Source organism: Dasypus novemcinctus, chromosome 1, assembly GCF_030445035.2.
Source record: "Dasypus novemcinctus isolate mDasNov1 chromosome 1, mDasNov1.1.hap2, whole genome shotgun sequence".
Classification (NCBI taxonomy): Eukaryota; Metazoa; Chordata; class Mammalia; order Cingulata; family Dasypodidae; genus Dasypus; species Dasypus novemcinctus.
The window spans coordinates 200,727,593-200,744,493 of NC_080673.1; the positions used below are offsets into that span (position 1 = coordinate 200,727,593).

A 16,901-nucleotide genomic window follows, 5' to 3' on the forward strand; every position below is an offset into this window, starting at 1 on the left:
CCCTTGGAGTTGAAGTATTTAACTAGCCCCTTTCACATCAAGTATTCATTATGTAATTTCTTCTTAATATTAGGTATGTAAACTGGCCATTGACAGTTTAAAAACACACATTTCCACTGAAACAGAAATAGGAGAAGGGCAAGGCAGCTTGATTCAGAATCTGATAATGGGTTACAGATTCCATTCCAGTTCAGATTTACAGTCAAAATGCCACAAAAGCCATTTACCACCTCTAACCTTTCAGGTCATATTTGGAAGACACGTATGAACTGCCACATCACTGGAGAAAATCTGTTTGAGCCTAAAATGCTTGACTTTCCCCTGCTGCAACAGGGAGCTAGAAAAGGAAGAGGGGAAGAAATACGTCTCATATGAAAACCAGTGCAAGTAAAACAGCAGAGATGAATCCATTGCTGGCTAAATCCATTCTTTCCCAGGGGCTGCTTGACGAACACAGGGGGAAAATTCTAGGCCCGGTAAAAAAACACCCAATCAGAGAGTCCCTGCAGTGTGACCCAGCTGCCAGACCAACCCCTCTCTCTCTTGCAGGCTTGCAATCTCCCTCTGCAGTCTTCCAGCCACTAAATCCAACCAGAGAAGCCAAAAGGTAAGAAAACCCACCCAAGCAGTCCATCAAGATCAGCCTCCCCAGGCTAAAGCAGGATGAAAAGGGTAGGGAGAGTGGAACAGCAGGCCCTAGGGGTCCTATAGGCACACCCCATTATCTACTTCTCACACTCCTTTCCCGAGTTACACAAAACCTTTCTCAGGACATGTGACCGCCCTGTGCTTTCCCACTCTTGGAGGCCATGTGTTCCTCTCCAGCTTCTCTCTCCATTTACACATGTGGAAAATCTAAGGGCCTGTAGAGGCTCCCCTAAATGTCATCTCTCCCACACAAGTCTTCCCATTAACCCCACCCAGAAGTAATTTCTCTGTCCCTGAATTCCCACAGTTTCTTTTTTGAAGAGTTTTCTAGTTACTTGAGCATGTCTTACAGTATTTACCTCTACCTGACATATGTATTTTTATGGATTTACTTGTTTACATAAGTTCTCCATTAGGATATAAGCTCCAGAAAAGCAAGGATTTTGTCCCTCTTACCATTTCTCTATCCTCAGGGCCTAAAACAGTACATAATCTGTAGCAGGTGCTCAATAAATATTTGCTAAATGAATGAACATCTTCTGGATTGTAAATATATTGATGGACAGATCAAAGTCACATTCAGCTTTCTATCCCTAAGAGCAATCTAAGTGCCTTCCTTTCTCATAGTAGATACTGAAAAAAACAAGCTGATAATAGTAGTAGCTGACATTTAATGAGTATCTATAATGTACCAGATACAAAGATAGAAGTTTTACATACACTATCTCATTCCACCCTGCAAACAACTCTAGGAGTGTGGCAGAACTGTGTCTCCTTCAAGGGCAAGAGACCCTCACTGCCCAATTCCCAGGAGAACGGGCTGCTGCTGGATGCCAGCTGCGCCTCTCACCAGGCACTGCCTCCCTCAGTATCATGCCCCTTTCCTGGGGGAAGCCAGCCTCCAATGCCTGGTCAGTGCAGTGGTTATAAAACCCTCACCCTCGCCCCAACTGGGCAATTCTGAAAAGTGTTCTCAGCTCCAGAGCTCACCAATGGGTTTGGCCACTGAATAAACAAATACTTTTTCAAATTTCTTTAATCTATAAATTGGGTCTCCTTCCTTCCAATGATTTTACTAACTAGAAGCACAAACTTTTTCCCCCCAAAGCATATCTCAACACTATCTCTAAAGCTAGAAATTTATGGTCTCCAGATAATTGTAGATAACCAAAAAGTTTGGCCTGGAGGCAGCTGTATTTCCCCACAAGCTGGTCAGGCACTTTCAAATATAGGAGATTATGTACCAAAACATGCCCCTAAAGATAGGTGATGACATGAAAGTCACCAGAAACCTGCCCTGTTAAGGCCAAACTAAGCGCAAAACCCTAGGGACAGCACCACCATGCACACACCTAGGCTTTCCCAAGAGCCTGGGGCAGAAGCAAGTGACCCAAGAAGCTGGCGCATATGCGTCACTTTTACTCATCTTCCAGTGAAAGTGGCATCACACCGGGCAGGTCACTTACCCTTCTGAACCTCAGTGCCATCATGCAAAAAGAAATAATAGCACCCAACTTGCAAGGATATTCAAATAAATTACAGAGCTTTCAGCGCAGTGCCAGGTAGAGGCAGGTGCTCGACAAGTGGTAGCTATTATGATGGTTTATTGTTTCTCAGAATGACAACCAGAAAGCTAAGACTTCAAGGCAACATTTGTGGATGATTTTCTTGTATATTAAGAAAGTCTGAATTGAAAATCCAGCTGAGTTACAGGAAAATTACTCCCTTTACAAAAGGTTTTACCACAGACTTCCTTTAAATAGGGCCCTCCGTTGCACATTCAATATATAATTAGATACTACTTACTCATGACATTCTTCTAATCAAAAGCTATTAATTCTTCCCCATTTCCTACCATAGCAAACACAAACTCATCTGCTTGGAGTTGTACTTGTTCTGTTTTATTTTTTATTTTACAAGTAATATATACTCATTAAAGAAATTTGGGGAGATAGAGAAAAGCAGAAAAATAAATAAATTACCCAGAGGCCCATCATCCAGAAATAACTATTGTTAACATTTTGGTATATTCCTTTCTAGTCATCATTTCCATGCCCAAAGTTTTTTTTTTGGTTTTGCGTACATAGTTTTAATTGTACCTGGTCTTGGTGGTTATTTTGGTTTTTTGAACCTAACATGACATAAGCAATTCTTCTCAAGCTATTATTGCGCATTCTTCACATGCCATGTTTACTTAATAATTTCTCCCTATGTGGGAGTGATGCTGGAATGTCACAATGTAAAGCACTTGTGATAGCTGCCATCATCATCAAACTCATCACTATTATTCTTTTTTTTTAGGATTTATTTATTTATCTATTTCTCTCCCCTTCCACCCCACCCCCCAGTTGTCTGCTCTCTGTATCCATTCACTGTATGTTCTTCTGTGACCGCTTCTATCCTTATCAGCGGCACTGGGAATCTGTGTTTCTTTTTGTTGCATCGTCTTGTTGTGTCAGCTCTCTGTGTGTGCAGTGCCATTCCTGGGCAGGCTGCACTCTCTTTCGCGCTGGGCGGCTCTCCTTACCGGGTGCACTCCTTGCGCGTGGGGCTCCCTGACGTGGGTGACACCCCTGCGTGGCATGGCACTCCTTGCGTGCAGCAGGACTGCACATGGGCCAGCTCCACAAGGGTCAAGGAGGCCCGGGGTTTGAACCACAGTTCTCCCATGCGGTAGGCGGACACCCTATCCGTTGGGCCAAGTCCGCTTCACACCATTATTCTTAAGCCTTCTGCTGCAAACTCAAAGAGTCCCCACACTTCTAGAAGGCAGATGGACATTCATTTCTATGTTCTTCAGTTTTGCTTCTTACAATTAAATCTTCAATCAATTTAGAAATTTATTTTACTGTGTATAAGGTAAGAGCTACAAAAACTTTTTTCAAAGTGCAATGAGTCAATTATCCCCAAACCATCACTGAATGAACCTTCCATTCCTTACTGGTTTATAGTCTCCTTTACCATGGATAAAATTTACATTTACACACTACATACATGCACACACACACACAACCTCTGGCCTAATAAGTTTCACTGATCAACCTATATAGGCATATATAATTTTTGGTCTTAAAATGTTTTAAAAGCTGTTAAGGCTAGTCTCTGCATCCAATATACACACTTTTCTTCCACTCTTCTTCAAAAATTAATTAGCTGTTCTAAATGAATTGTAGTACTTTGAAGTTCCCCTCAAAAAAGTTTACTGAAATTTTGATTAAAGTGTCATTAAATCTATAAAGTAAGAACACTCCCATTGTCATGTGGCTATTGAGCAGCTGAAATGTGGCTGGTCAGAATTGAGATGTGCTCTGAGTGTAAAATACCCAATGGGTTTTAAAAATGTATGTAAAGAAAGTGGACTTGGCCCAGTGGATAGGGCATCCGTCTACCACATGGGAGGTCTGTGGTTCAAACCCTGGGCCTCCTTGACCCATGTAGAGCTGGCCCATGCACAGTGCTGATGCACACAAGGAGTGCCCTGCCACGCAGGGGTGTCCCCCGCATAGGGGAGCCCCACGTGCAAGGAGTGCACCCCGTAAGGAGAGCCGCCCAGCGCGAAAGAAAGTGCTGCCTGCCCAAGAATGGCACTGCACACACGGAGAGGTGACACAACAAGACGACACAACAAAAAGAAACACAGATTCCCGTGCCTCTGACAACAACGGAAGTGGACAAAAAGAACAACATGCAGCAAATGGACACAGAGAACAGACAACTGGGGCGTGGGGGGTGGGCGGGGAGAGAAATAAATAAAAAAATAAATCTTAAAAAAAAAAATGTATGTAAGGGAACTGGATGTGACTCAATTGACAGAGTGTCTGTCTACCATATAGGAGGTCCAGGATTTAAATCCAGGGCCTCCTGACCCGTGTGGTGAGCTGGCCCACGCGCAGTGCTGCCGTGCGCAAGGACTGCGATGCCCCCGCATAGGGGAGGGCCACGCGCAAGAAGTGCACCCTGCAAGGAGAGCCACCCCTGGGCAAAAAAAGGTCAGCCTGCCCAGGAGTGGTGCTGCACACATGGAGAGCTGACACAGCAAGATGATGCAACAAAGAGAGATACAGATTCCGGGTGCTGCCAAGAATGCAAGTGGATACAGAAGAACACACAGCGAATGGACACAAGAGAGCAGACAGCTGGTGGGGGGGGGATACATTTTTTTTTACTTTAAAAAATAGTGTGTAAAATAATTAAAATATCTCATTTTTTATGTAATGTTAAAAATGACATTTTTGCTATATTGGGTTAAACAAAATACATTATTGAAATTAATAAAGGTAATTTTACCTGTTTCTTTAAAAAAAAATACTTAATTTCTTTACAATTCTCATCCAAGAACACAATGTGTGTACTTGTTCAAGTTTTCTATGTTCCTCTACAAAATTTTGTAGTTTTTTTCAAATGGGCCATTTACATTTCTTTTTAAGGCCATTACCAGAAAGCCTTTCTGTTGCTGTTCTAAATGCTGTCACTACGTTTTGAGTGGCAATAATGGGATATAAGGCAGTCATTTTTGTACATTAATTTTGTACAAAGCTTCTCAAGGCCTTCTGTATTGGGCCATAAAGCACCCACCCACATTTATTTCATGGAACTGACCAAGAAGTCCACTGGCCTACCCAGGCAGTTTCCTTGCCATCAACAAAATAAACCATGTTTCTGCATGCTACCTATTACGCTGATGATAGGTTCTAATACATTTAATACCACCAGAAAATTTAGGGCTAATTTTCCTTTATCAATACTAATGCTCAATTTTTTATATTTGAGAAAGTATAACAGAAAAAAAACAACTTAAATTTATAAAATTTTTGCTTTTATTTTAAAAGGTTGATGAATTTGGTAAAATTGTACTGTTTTAATTCAAAATAGTGAAAAATTGGAAGCCACCTAAATGTCTTTCCATAGAAGATCAGGCATATAAATTACATGATATTATTTTTAATGGCTATGCAGTCAAATAAATTGGTGGCACAGAGTAATATGTACTGACATAGAAAAATGCCCACAATACATTGTTAAATTAAAAAGTAAAGAAAGAAAGGGGTGGGGGAAGCTACATAACAGTATTTTAGAAAAATCCTATTTTTGTTAAATAAAAAAATGTCTGGAAAGACAAATACCAAAGTTGTTAGCTATGGCTATTTCTGGCCAGTAGTAAGTATATGTGAATTTTGTTTCTTCTTGATTCTGTTTATCCTCTTCTAATGAATACCTAATACTTATGTAATCAGATTCAAAACCATTATTCAACTGCAAAAATGTATCCTGCTGATAACAGTCCATTATAAAAATAAGGATATAATCACTATTAAATCAAATGCATTTGTGGAAGGAAATGTACCAAACACGAACTTTGCAAATACACATTTTTTTTTTTCATTTAGATGAAAAATTCTGAGTGCATAGGAACTCATTTGTCAGGGGAAAAAAACACAAGGCAATGGACAGTTATCTTTCCAAAAAGCATTAAAAATATTCCCTAAGACTTTCCAGAAAGAAAAGGACTGAATCATGGAACCATCATTTGAAAATGTCCTTAAGGAAAACGTAGTCAAAGCCCTTCAAATAAATAAGAAAAATGAAATGCAGAGAGGTTGGGTGAGTTCTCCAAAATTACACCTTTAATGATTGGTAAAATCTAAAAGTTCTTATAATTCAAAAATTACCCTCTTTAATTCTTAACCTCTCAGTCAAGATATATTGTTGTCCATCATTTCGAATTAGAGTATAGATTTTGTTACTAGAGGAAATGTCAATGAAAAGGCAAATGTTCATTTTGCCAGAGTTTCCTTATTTGACAAGAAAGAAGACAGAAATATACAAAAGATTGTGAAATGGAAAGACTCACTTTCTTCGTTAAATGGAGCTTATAAACTCCAGGATAAGAACTTTTTTTTAAAAAAATAGGCATATTTGCTACATTGTGCTTGACTGTGACAAGCAGGAGCTGGCAAACTCTAGTATTTAAAGACTTTGAGAACATTAAAGTCAAGAAGGAAAAAAAAAGTACTATTGGGTTTAGTTTAAAGTTATAGCTGCGCTGCAAGCTTTTTGTATCTGAGTTATTATGTGGGTTCATTTGGCACATCATATTTTGTTCCTCTGGTTAATCACTTTCTTTTAGGGGATGGGTATGGAGGGGGTTCCTTTAAGTCAATTTTAAACTTAATGTGTTTTAAATATAAAGTTTTCCATGCTAAAAGCCCTAAATAACATTTTTAAGTCATCACTGATGCTTCGCCCACCAGAGGGAGCCCATTTGGTTTTCTGTATAACAAAAAATCTGAGTTTGTTGAGTTCTAATCTTATTATTCATAATACAATGAATATTCAAAATAATTAAATAATATTATATTTATACTCACCCACCCCCCAAACAAGAGAAAAATTAAATGAGATCAGGTATGTAAAGTCCTTAACAGAAATTTTGTAGCAGAAGCTCAAAAATTATTGATCTCCCCAAATGTGTATCCTCCTAAGTGGTACAGTTGTCAAAGGAAATTAAACTGGTATTCTGACTTATGCACAAGTTGATGTTAGCTTGGCTAATATCTGCCCTGAAAGTGGTTCTACCTTCTATATGTGGCCCAATCTGGTTTCTGACCCTGCGAGACAGAACCAGACCTTGGATAGGGAGAACTTCCTAAAAATGTCACCCCGCGAGGAGACCTGTTTCAGTGGCCCAATCCTAATAAGGAATACACTGAATTGTTGGTGACATGCCAACTAGAAAATAAGGAGAGAAGGAACTCTTTTCACCCACTTCAGATTTTTCTCGCCCAGAGTAAAGGAGAAAATCAACCAACTATCCCCAAGAATCATGCTTCTACAACACGGTATATAATTATGTCCACCTAGATGAGTTCCTTTCCAAAAACAAGGAAGGAAGCACAAGTAAGAATAGAAGACCTCTGCACAAGAACCTCGCATCCACACAGGTCCTCTTGAGTCTCCATCCCCATCTGCACTCAGGTGAGGCTGACCTGCCTTACAGTCTTACACTTGTTGCCACCATAAGACCCAATCTGGTGCTTGCTGGATTTGTGAGGCAGGTCTTATTTCTCCACGCAGTCGGAGGAACAGAAGCACTAGGTCTCCAAGATCTAAATTTGGCAAAGTTGGAGGATCTGACTTCAGCCTTGGGTTCCAGCTATGTTCTCCAATCCATGTTTACCAGGAAGCACTGCCACTAGGGAGTTATCCCACCTTGATGTCTTATCCAAAACTTGGTGTCTTAAGCGCCAATCACCAATTGGGCTCTTTGTGTCAATTCTCTACTGTTTAGACCTGAGAAGGAAGAAGGCATAGTAACTGGCATCCCACTCTAACTTTGAAAGAAATGCTTCATTATCTTCTACCATTTAACTTTCCAACCAGAAGTTGGGGATTATTCTACCTCTTCTTCTTTCTAGCCTCATTTATTAATTACATAACTGTGCTGAGCTGCGTCTATCTCTTAGACACCTCCGTCATCTATCCTCACCTGTCCATCTCTGCTGTCACTGGCTCTTCACCTTTCACCTAGATTACTGTAACAGCCTCCTAATTAGGTCCTCAGGGTCAATCATGTTCACCCCCAACCTAGCTTCAATATTGCTGCTGATTATTTTAAACACAAACTTGATCCTTTCATGCCTCTGCTTGCATGACCCAGAGCATAAAGGCCAAACTCCTAAACAACACTGATATGTTGTGACCCTAGGTTGGCAAACTTTTTCTGTAAAGAGCCAGAAAGTAAATACTTTAGGCTTTGCAGGCCTTCTCTGGCTACAATTCTGCCATTGTAGCACAGAAACAGCAACAGCTGATATAGAAGCAAATGCACATGGATGCATTCCAATAAAACTTTATTTACAAAAATAGGCAGTGGGCTGTTTGCGGGCAGGCCAAAAGTTTGCCAATCCTTGCTCTAACCAGCCCAGGATTACCTCGTCTCCTGCCACTGAGACCCTTGACCAGGCCTCCTCAAGAAGAGAGCTTCTAGCCACACCAGTTTCACTGTGCTCCACTTCCAAGCACCCCACTGTTGTGCATCTGAGCCTTTGCGCAACTCTTGCCTCTGCCAGGAATGTGATTTATCCCCCTTCCTTTGTCTGGTAGGATAGTTCTCGTCCCTCAAGGGCAGCTCAAGCTTTCTCTCTGAGATTTCCACTGACTCCCCGCCAAGGAGAATTAGTTATCCTTTATCTGTATTTTCAAAAGCCTGGGACATACCTTTCATCGTTTTTGTGTCCTCACAATGCCTGACACATATCAAGTGCTCAATGCTTATTGGATGGAAGAATAAATCAATTACTGAATAAATATGTCAAAAGCTGCCATCCTCGTAAGTCCTGGGAAAAATTCAGAAGTGCAACCCACACAAAGAGATTATTAATAACATGAAAAATATCTAATGCTGAGCTGTTCTTACAACATACACTCAGTTATTGAGATCGATAAAAACACAGCACCATGAAAGCTAAAAGAGGCCTTGGAAAGAATTAATACAGTGGCTCCAAGCACTATAGCTGGTCCCGAAGGGGTGCCTCAAGGGGAAAAGGGAAAGGTGGTAGAAGGGCAGGTTGGCTGATGAACCTCTTTTCCCAACCTCTGCATCCCAGCTTTAACCAAAGCTGCTTATTTCATTTGCAAAAAAAGGTTCTACAGAATTGAAAAAAAAAAAAAAAAATCCATGATTCAACACACTTATGTTCTGCTTGCAGCCTGCTTCCTTCTGACCTATTCCTGTACAGTTTGGCCCCATCTCCTGTTTTTCCTGCTTCTCACAGTTACCTTGTACCTATTACCTGATACTGCTTCTCTGAACCATGCTCTCCTGACTGAAACCCTCTGTTTAACTATGACTACACTCAGCCCTTGGATTAAGCCTATTTCCAACTACTCTAACTCAACCTCTGGGCCCCAACATTGGCACACAAGGATCAACATGTTAGGTAGGAACCTCAGATGGATTTCAACTTGGAACATCAATCCTCAAAAGGTCTGCTGGAGGCACAATGTTGCAAAGAATTCTAAGGGAAACAGTTTTACTAAGAAAACAGTCCTGGCATCCACAGCACCTGCCATCCCTGACAAAGAATTTCAACTTGTGACAGGAATGCAGCCCTCTTTTATAGGTGCAGATAGGACTTCTGCTCCACCAACAATACTGGAGTACTGATTCTTTCATGCAGTTACTTAGTTCCCCTTCATAACCACAGAATGAAATGGTTTGGTGCATATAGCTTAGAGTACTGAAATGGTCTAAGGGGGTGGGGGCAGGGAGGTTGTGAGGTGATAAAGGAGATCAGTAATGATCTGTCTCCTAAAAGCCTTATAATTAGCTTGTGAGTTAAGTCGGGTGTATCATGCCCATTTTATAGAAATGGATAATTGGGTAAAAGGACTTAACCAAGTTCATCTACTTCTAAGCATCTGAAACAGCAGAACCTAAGTCCCAGAATCTTTCTATTCACATAATCCTCATTAGCCCCACAGTCCAAAAAAGGCAAGCTCCCATTGATTCATATTTATCATTATTTGAAGTCAATCAGGTAACATAAGTCCTCAAAAACCTAAAATTTCATTACTGTTTAATCTGTAATTTAACAGGTAGAAATATGCTGAGTATATAAAAATAGGGCAAAATTGAGCATAAAAGTTAAATATTTTAAAAGAATGATGCCACTAGCCTGTGGGGTAAAAGATCTAGTTTCAATCCAACTTTATTAAGCTTAATACAACTTCTACAACAATGCAATGAGATGGAAATCTGACATTAGGCATACATTTTGTTGGAAACAGGAACAGGAGACCTGGAATTAAACTGGGCAAAATGGATCCGAAAATGATAGCAGAGGGTTCAGTGAAAGCATTTAATCAAAGGCATTTCTATAATTTGCTACATTTCCTCTGATCTGACAATCAGGTCTAAACCTGAGGAGAATATGTGCTCCTAGTATTTACTGACAAGATTTTTATAAGAAATCTACCCAAAACAATTTAACAACCAGACTTTTCACACCTGATTATGGTGAAAAAGCAGAGGATACCCATCACTAGTTCTACACTAGTTGAAATTTTCCACAAGGAAGAGTGAAAAAGAGCAAGAAAGAGAAATTGATGCAAGAATAGGACGTAATACATAAACAACTACATGTAAGAAAAACAATCCTCCAAAGAATGCATGTTTTCCCAATATTAGGAGGGGCAGTAGCTCTGAACCACACAGCTCATGTCTCTGCTTGATAGTCTCCAAGCCTTGACAGCTACCCACATTATGAAATATCAATGGCATGCAGCTAGCCCTCTGACAAATACACAAAGCTCCTCTCAAACATCTGTCAGGCAGCCACCCCTTTGTTTAAATACCTCCAATAACAGGGACCTGTCACTACTCCCGATGCCCATGAACTCAGAGGCTGAACTCTCATTCTCGCCATTCAGGGAAAGGCCTAAGGCCTGAGGGGACCTCCGTGACCACAGGGCTCTCTGCCCGGCTGGCAGACCCACCTATGCTTTTTGCCCCTACCACTGTGAAATCTGCTATCCCAGAGCAGGAGCCCAAATCAGCACAATGTTAATAAATTGGTGATTTCAGTTAGAAAGGGCTCTCCAAAAACCAAAACTGTGCTCTTCAAACCACAATTCCATACAAGGTACCTCAGGAACAGTCTGGGCCAGATTGGGGGGCGGGGAGGAAGTGGGGAGAGAATATCCTGGTTTTCCTTCATCTCACTTTAACCTGAGAAATTCCCAAGTGATCTGTCTTATCTTGAAGGTACAGTTTTTTTTAAAGTCTTCCGCTATTTAAGGAAAAAAGAAGGAAGCAGCCACTTACAGATAAATAAATTGAGGTGGTAAAACTTGCTGAATAGCATCATATGGCTAATAGTCACAGGCTTAAGAAGACAACTTCATCCCTTGGCTCTTTCTTTAGTGCTCTTTCTACCACATGATATGAGACTGCCTGCAGCGCAAAGCCCAAATTCAGCAGTCATATACAAGGTCATTCAAGATCTGCCCCTGCCTACCACTCCAGTCTGAATTTTCTGGGGTACCACATTCCAGCCACACTCAAATGCTTATCAAGCCAACCAGCTGATGTTAGTCTGGCATATCTCCATTCCTTTGTGCATACTGGTCTCTTGGCCTAAGAGGCCCTTCCCTATACCGCCTGCCCTGGAACCAGCCACTCCTCTTTCAAGACTGATTTCAGGAATCATCACATCTACAAAGCCTTTCCCAGCCCTCAGGTAGAATGGACCATTTTCCTTTGTGCCTTACCCAGACTTCTGTCAGAACACCTACAAAACTTTAGGGCCCTTATTTTGTTTATATGTCTGTCTCCCCCCACCACTCCTTTTACATCACCTCACTCTAACATAGTGCTTTGTTGGACTGGTCCACCTCCTCTTCCAATGCCTGACTATCTGCAAACTGCTATTCATTAATTCCCACATGTGTTTATTCATTCAAAAATACCCGTATCTACAAAATGCCAAGCATTGGACTGGGTGCCAGGCAGAGGTGGATTTACCATGAAGCTATTGAAGTTTAAGCTTCAGGGACTCTCACTTGCACTTTTCAAAGCTCTGAGGCTTTTTTTTTTTTTTTTTTGTAATTTCGTATTTTTATTTCTTAAAGTGGGCAGACAAAATTGTATAAATAAAAACTAGATCCAATCTTGGTGCCAAGGATACAAAAGTGAACAAGGCCAACATTTTCTCTCCCTTTATGGAGTTTCCTGTTTAGTGAGGAAGACAAACAACCATTTGTTCATTCATTCATTCAACCAACGTTCACTAAGCAATGCTATGAGTCATGAATTTGCGATTCTGAGATGAAGCCAACACTGTTCCTGCCCTTAAGGAGAAGGCCCCTGCTCTTACAGAGACGAACGAAAGCCCGCTGTGTTCCGGGAACAGAAAGTAGTTTAGATGACTGGAACGTGGAGTGTTTGTGAAAGATTATCCAAAACCAGTATCAAGATGTACTAAGCTTTATTTTACCATGTGCCCTGAAGCACTGCAGGAGGAAAGGGACGAGAAGAGGTCAGCTGAATGAAACGTTTTTTGCTAGAGAGGGGAAACCAGACAAGTAAACTGAAGAGGCAAATCCAGTATGGTCAGTGCTGCGACACGGGAAGCAAAGGACTGTGGGGGAGTCTCCCCTGCGTTCAAGTCTGCAGTGACGGCGAACTCATCAGCTCACAAAGCGATCCGTGAACTTTGCAGATAGAGGTTTCCAAACGCCTTCTTCCCCGCAAGAGAAATCTGCTTCCACGAGTTCCCGAGTAGTGGTCTCCATTCCCCAAAATCAGGCTTTCCGAAGACAGCTGTCGGCACTCAGAAGCCATCGATCCGGTCCCCCCACCCCCGCCCCGTTGAGACCACTCTTTCCAGGCGCTTCCTAAGCACAAAGCTAACCCGCAGGGTCCGGTTTAAAGCCTGGGGGCCAGGTCGCGGGTCCGCCTCCCTCCTCCGCCCGCCGTTTCCATAGCAACCAGCTCACCACTTCGCGGGCCCGGCTGGAGAAGTCGCCCTTGGGCCGGGGGCTCCGGCGGAACAGCTCGTCGCGGCTGCCATCAACCCCGCCGCCCACTGCCACTCCCAGCGCCTTGTTCCGCGTCTTCACGGTCTTGACGCTGGCCCGAAACAGCAGCGTGATATCCACCGCCATGGCGACCCGCGCCCGCCGCCCCCACCTGGCCCGCCCACGTCAGCAGCCGGCGACCGCGACGCGAGCCCTGCAGCCGGAGGAGAGTTCCCGCCCCGCGCACCTCCGCCCGGCAACCGCGGCGCGAGGAGAAAGGTTCCGGCCTCGGGCCCGCGCGCGGAGCGCCTCCGCGTTCCCCGCCCGGCGAACCCGACCGGCTTGGCCCCGAGGACCCCGAGCCCCGCTAGGCGGGAAGGCTTGTCCCCTTCTCGCGGTGTCCGCCCTGATGCGGGTCGCCGGGGATCTTCAGGAGGTGCTGGCCTGGACCTTTGACCTTGAGGAAGTGCCGGAGAGGCACGTGGACGTTGCCCCACTCGGCGCCAGGAGTGCCGGGACGGAGCGGTGGCCGAGGCTCAGAGGGAGAGGCCAGAGGCGATTCTTCTCCCGCCTTCGGTACCTCAGCTGTAAAATGAAGGCACAGCCGGCCTCAGTGTCACTGTGAAAATTAAATGTTGATAGTGTAATGTTTAGCGCTGCTTGGCCTCTAATACGTGGCCAATAAATGTTAGCTGCACTTGTTAATATTATTAATCATTATTCTTGTTACTTATTAGAGTGAGAAAGGAGCTGGATATAGAAAAGATATCACCGGAATAGAGAGATCATTGACAGGAATTTATCAGGGCCAAACAGTGGCCCTAATGTCCCTAATCTCTGCTTACCCTTGCTAGAGTTGCGGTTTTTGTTTCGTTTTGTTTTTTGGATTTTTTTTGGGTATACTATGTTAAGACATCATATTTATTTAACTTGACTGCTAGTCAACCAATGAGCTTTTCTTTTTGCATTTTGGTTCAAGTTTCTATTTTAATTAAAGATCTCACTGATATGTAGTTTATTTTTTCAAGGATGCAGATCTAGAATATGTGTTCAGACAGTGGTTCTCAAAGCGTGGTCAGCAAGGTAAAAACTGTTTTATAGTAACACTAACATACTATTTGCCCTTTCGTTTTTGTTCTCTCACAAGTCACACCATTACTTTTCCAGAGGCTAAGTGGCATGTATTGCAGCACACTAAACGCAGAGCGTATATGAAAATCCAGCTGCCTTCTATTAGGCCAGACTGTAAAGAGATTTGCAGGAATGTAAAGCAATGCCACTCTTACTAATTTTTTTGTTTTGGAAAATGTAATAATTTTTCATAAAATATCACTTATGTTAATATGTATTGGATTTATCGTTATTTGAAAATGAGTTAAATATTTTTCAATTTTGTTTTAATTTCTAAAATGGTAAATATGGATAGATATAAGCCATATAAACAAAAGTCCCTTAGGGCCCTCAATAATTTTTAAAAGTGTAAAGGAGTTCTGAAACCAAAAAGTTTGAGAACCACTGTGTTAAAGAAGGAAATTTACCAGAAACAGATATGGAGAAAGTACATGTGTAAGTAGGAGGAGGAGGGAAAATGTTATTTCAAACCTAAACTGTAACCACTTCCGCCTTGCTATAGGAGGAAAATAAATTTCAATACTGCTCTCTTCCACTTTTAGAGTAAGGAAGAGAAAGAAAGAAGTCACAAAATCTCTGCCAAAGATTCTGTCGTGCATAAATGGCCCTTTGTTTTATCAGAAACTTTAGAGAATCTTTGGCTATGCGAAGGTAAGCCTGGGGCAGAGTGGAAGGAAAGCAAGTTAACATTGCTCTGCCTGATGAAGTGAGGGGGATTGAATCTGGAGAAAGAGGGGAATTAGGAAAAATAGGGGAGGTGGGAAAGGAGAGACTAGGGGAGTTGGGAAGGTTTTTTTGGGGTGGGGAAGCTGAGCTATACCAAACTTTGAGTGAGTAATGCCTGGTATAATTATTTTATTTGGTGTGGTTGGTGTTAAGGAAAAGATAGAGACAAAGGATCTGATTGGAACTAAGGTTGTAGTAGAACTGAGACCCCAGTGAGCAGTACACATCCACAAGTGACTACAGAGCATCACATTCCCAGAGAAGCCACAGAGATCTGGAGGAGGCCAGTGGGCTCCCCATAGACCATGGGATATCTGATTGGGCCTTTTTGATTTGTTTTTAATCTTTTTTTTTCTTATAAACTATTTTTTAGCGCAGTTGTATGTTTACAGAAAAATTGCACAGAACAAAGTTCCCATATACCCTTCAGATACATTCAGTCTTTCTCTACTAACATTTTGCATTAGTGTGTACTTGTTACTGACCAAAGCAGGGATTTCCTGCCCAATGTGCTCCAATGACCAATTCCTGAGATACCAGGGTTTCAAAAAGAGAAAGAGATTATTGCTAAGCACAAAACAAATCAGATGACCTGCCAGCAGTAATTCTGGTAGTTTTATAGTATCCAAAAACAGGCAAGTATATGCTAATGAGTATTAGTGACTTGAGCTGAAGAAGTTGGAGACCTAATTACTGAGCGTGTGCAGATTGATTGTAAGCTTAGTCACAGAAGCTACTGTGCTTGTTAGGTGGACCAATTTGGGTTAGATCTAGCTTCGTCTAGTAAGATAGTTTAGGGATTGGGTGGATTAGTTCTGGGATGGCTCAATTTCCTTCATTAATAAACATTAGGCAGCTGTGTAGTGATTACAAGATTCCAAAAGTATAGAACAGGATAGGTGGGGTACAAACCCGGGCTAGTTACAAGGTTTTTACATTCACAGGATAAAGGTTGTATAGGTTTAATAATCATTATCAAAGATCCAGGCATCAGGGTCCCAGTTTAGTGAGTTTCAGTTGTTTCAGATATTTACTTTTGGCTATTCTATAATGTATTAGAAAGTAAAAAGGCACCTATATAATGATTCTTAATCATTTGTTAATTCTTAACTCTCCATTACATGTTGAGGGTGCTCAGTGCCTGGAAGGGTGGATGCTTTATGGGGGGATGGGAGACCACGGTTAGCTGGGTCCATGGCATCATGCCCTAACAGTATGGTAATCAGATACTTGTTTACATGTTTATAGTCTGTTTTATTTTTTATTCATGTTCACAGCCCTGCCTCAGGGGAATATTATAATTCCTTACCCCAGTGCCGATTGACTAGGCCAAATGATTCCTTTTAGCCAATGAAAAATGACATTTCATTTCTGAGCAGCAGATTTAAGAGCTAATGTGAAGGGGAAAAAAAGAGCAAATATGGTTCTCCATGCTCTCTCTTTTACCTCTGCCATGACAACCGATGATGTTCTGAGTACTCCCATCAGCCTGAGTCCTTGAGTAGAGATGATGGGCCACAGCCATAGCCAGTCATGAAGGTCATGTGCTGAGGATGAAAAGTGGATCTTGGATGTTTTCATTCACAGAGATTTGTAGTCACTTGTTTGCAGCATAATTAGCCTATCCCTGATACCACCCATATCTAGCTATCTGCCAACACAAGAATACTGGATACATACTTTACTTGCCGTCTGTGGAGGGGTCAAATAACATCCCCCACAAGACAAGCTCAAGTCCTAACCCCCAGACCTGTGGCTGTGGACTCATTTGTAAATAATGAAACTCCTGTTAGATGAAGCCAGATTCAATCAGGTAGGGCCTTAGTTCAGTTGGACTGGATTCCTTATAAGCAAAGGAAGTTCAGACATGGTAGTAG

General features: G+C 42.0%; 1 protein-coding gene across 1 annotated transcript in view; it reads right to left on the reverse strand.

Annotated features, from left to right (window-relative positions):
• The window catches only part of STX18 (syntaxin 18), a 133,466-nt gene extending 120,087 nt beyond the window's left edge, over positions 1-13,379 (reverse strand). Inside the window, exon 1 of the mRNA XM_058301150.2 lies at positions 13,147-13,379. Within this exon, the coding sequence (XP_058157133.1) occupies positions 13,147-13,314 (168 nt within the window). The 5' untranslated portion in view covers positions 13,315-13,379. The remainder of the gene's footprint in view (positions 1-13,146) is intronic.
• Positions 13,380-16,901: the final 3,522 nt, after the last annotated feature.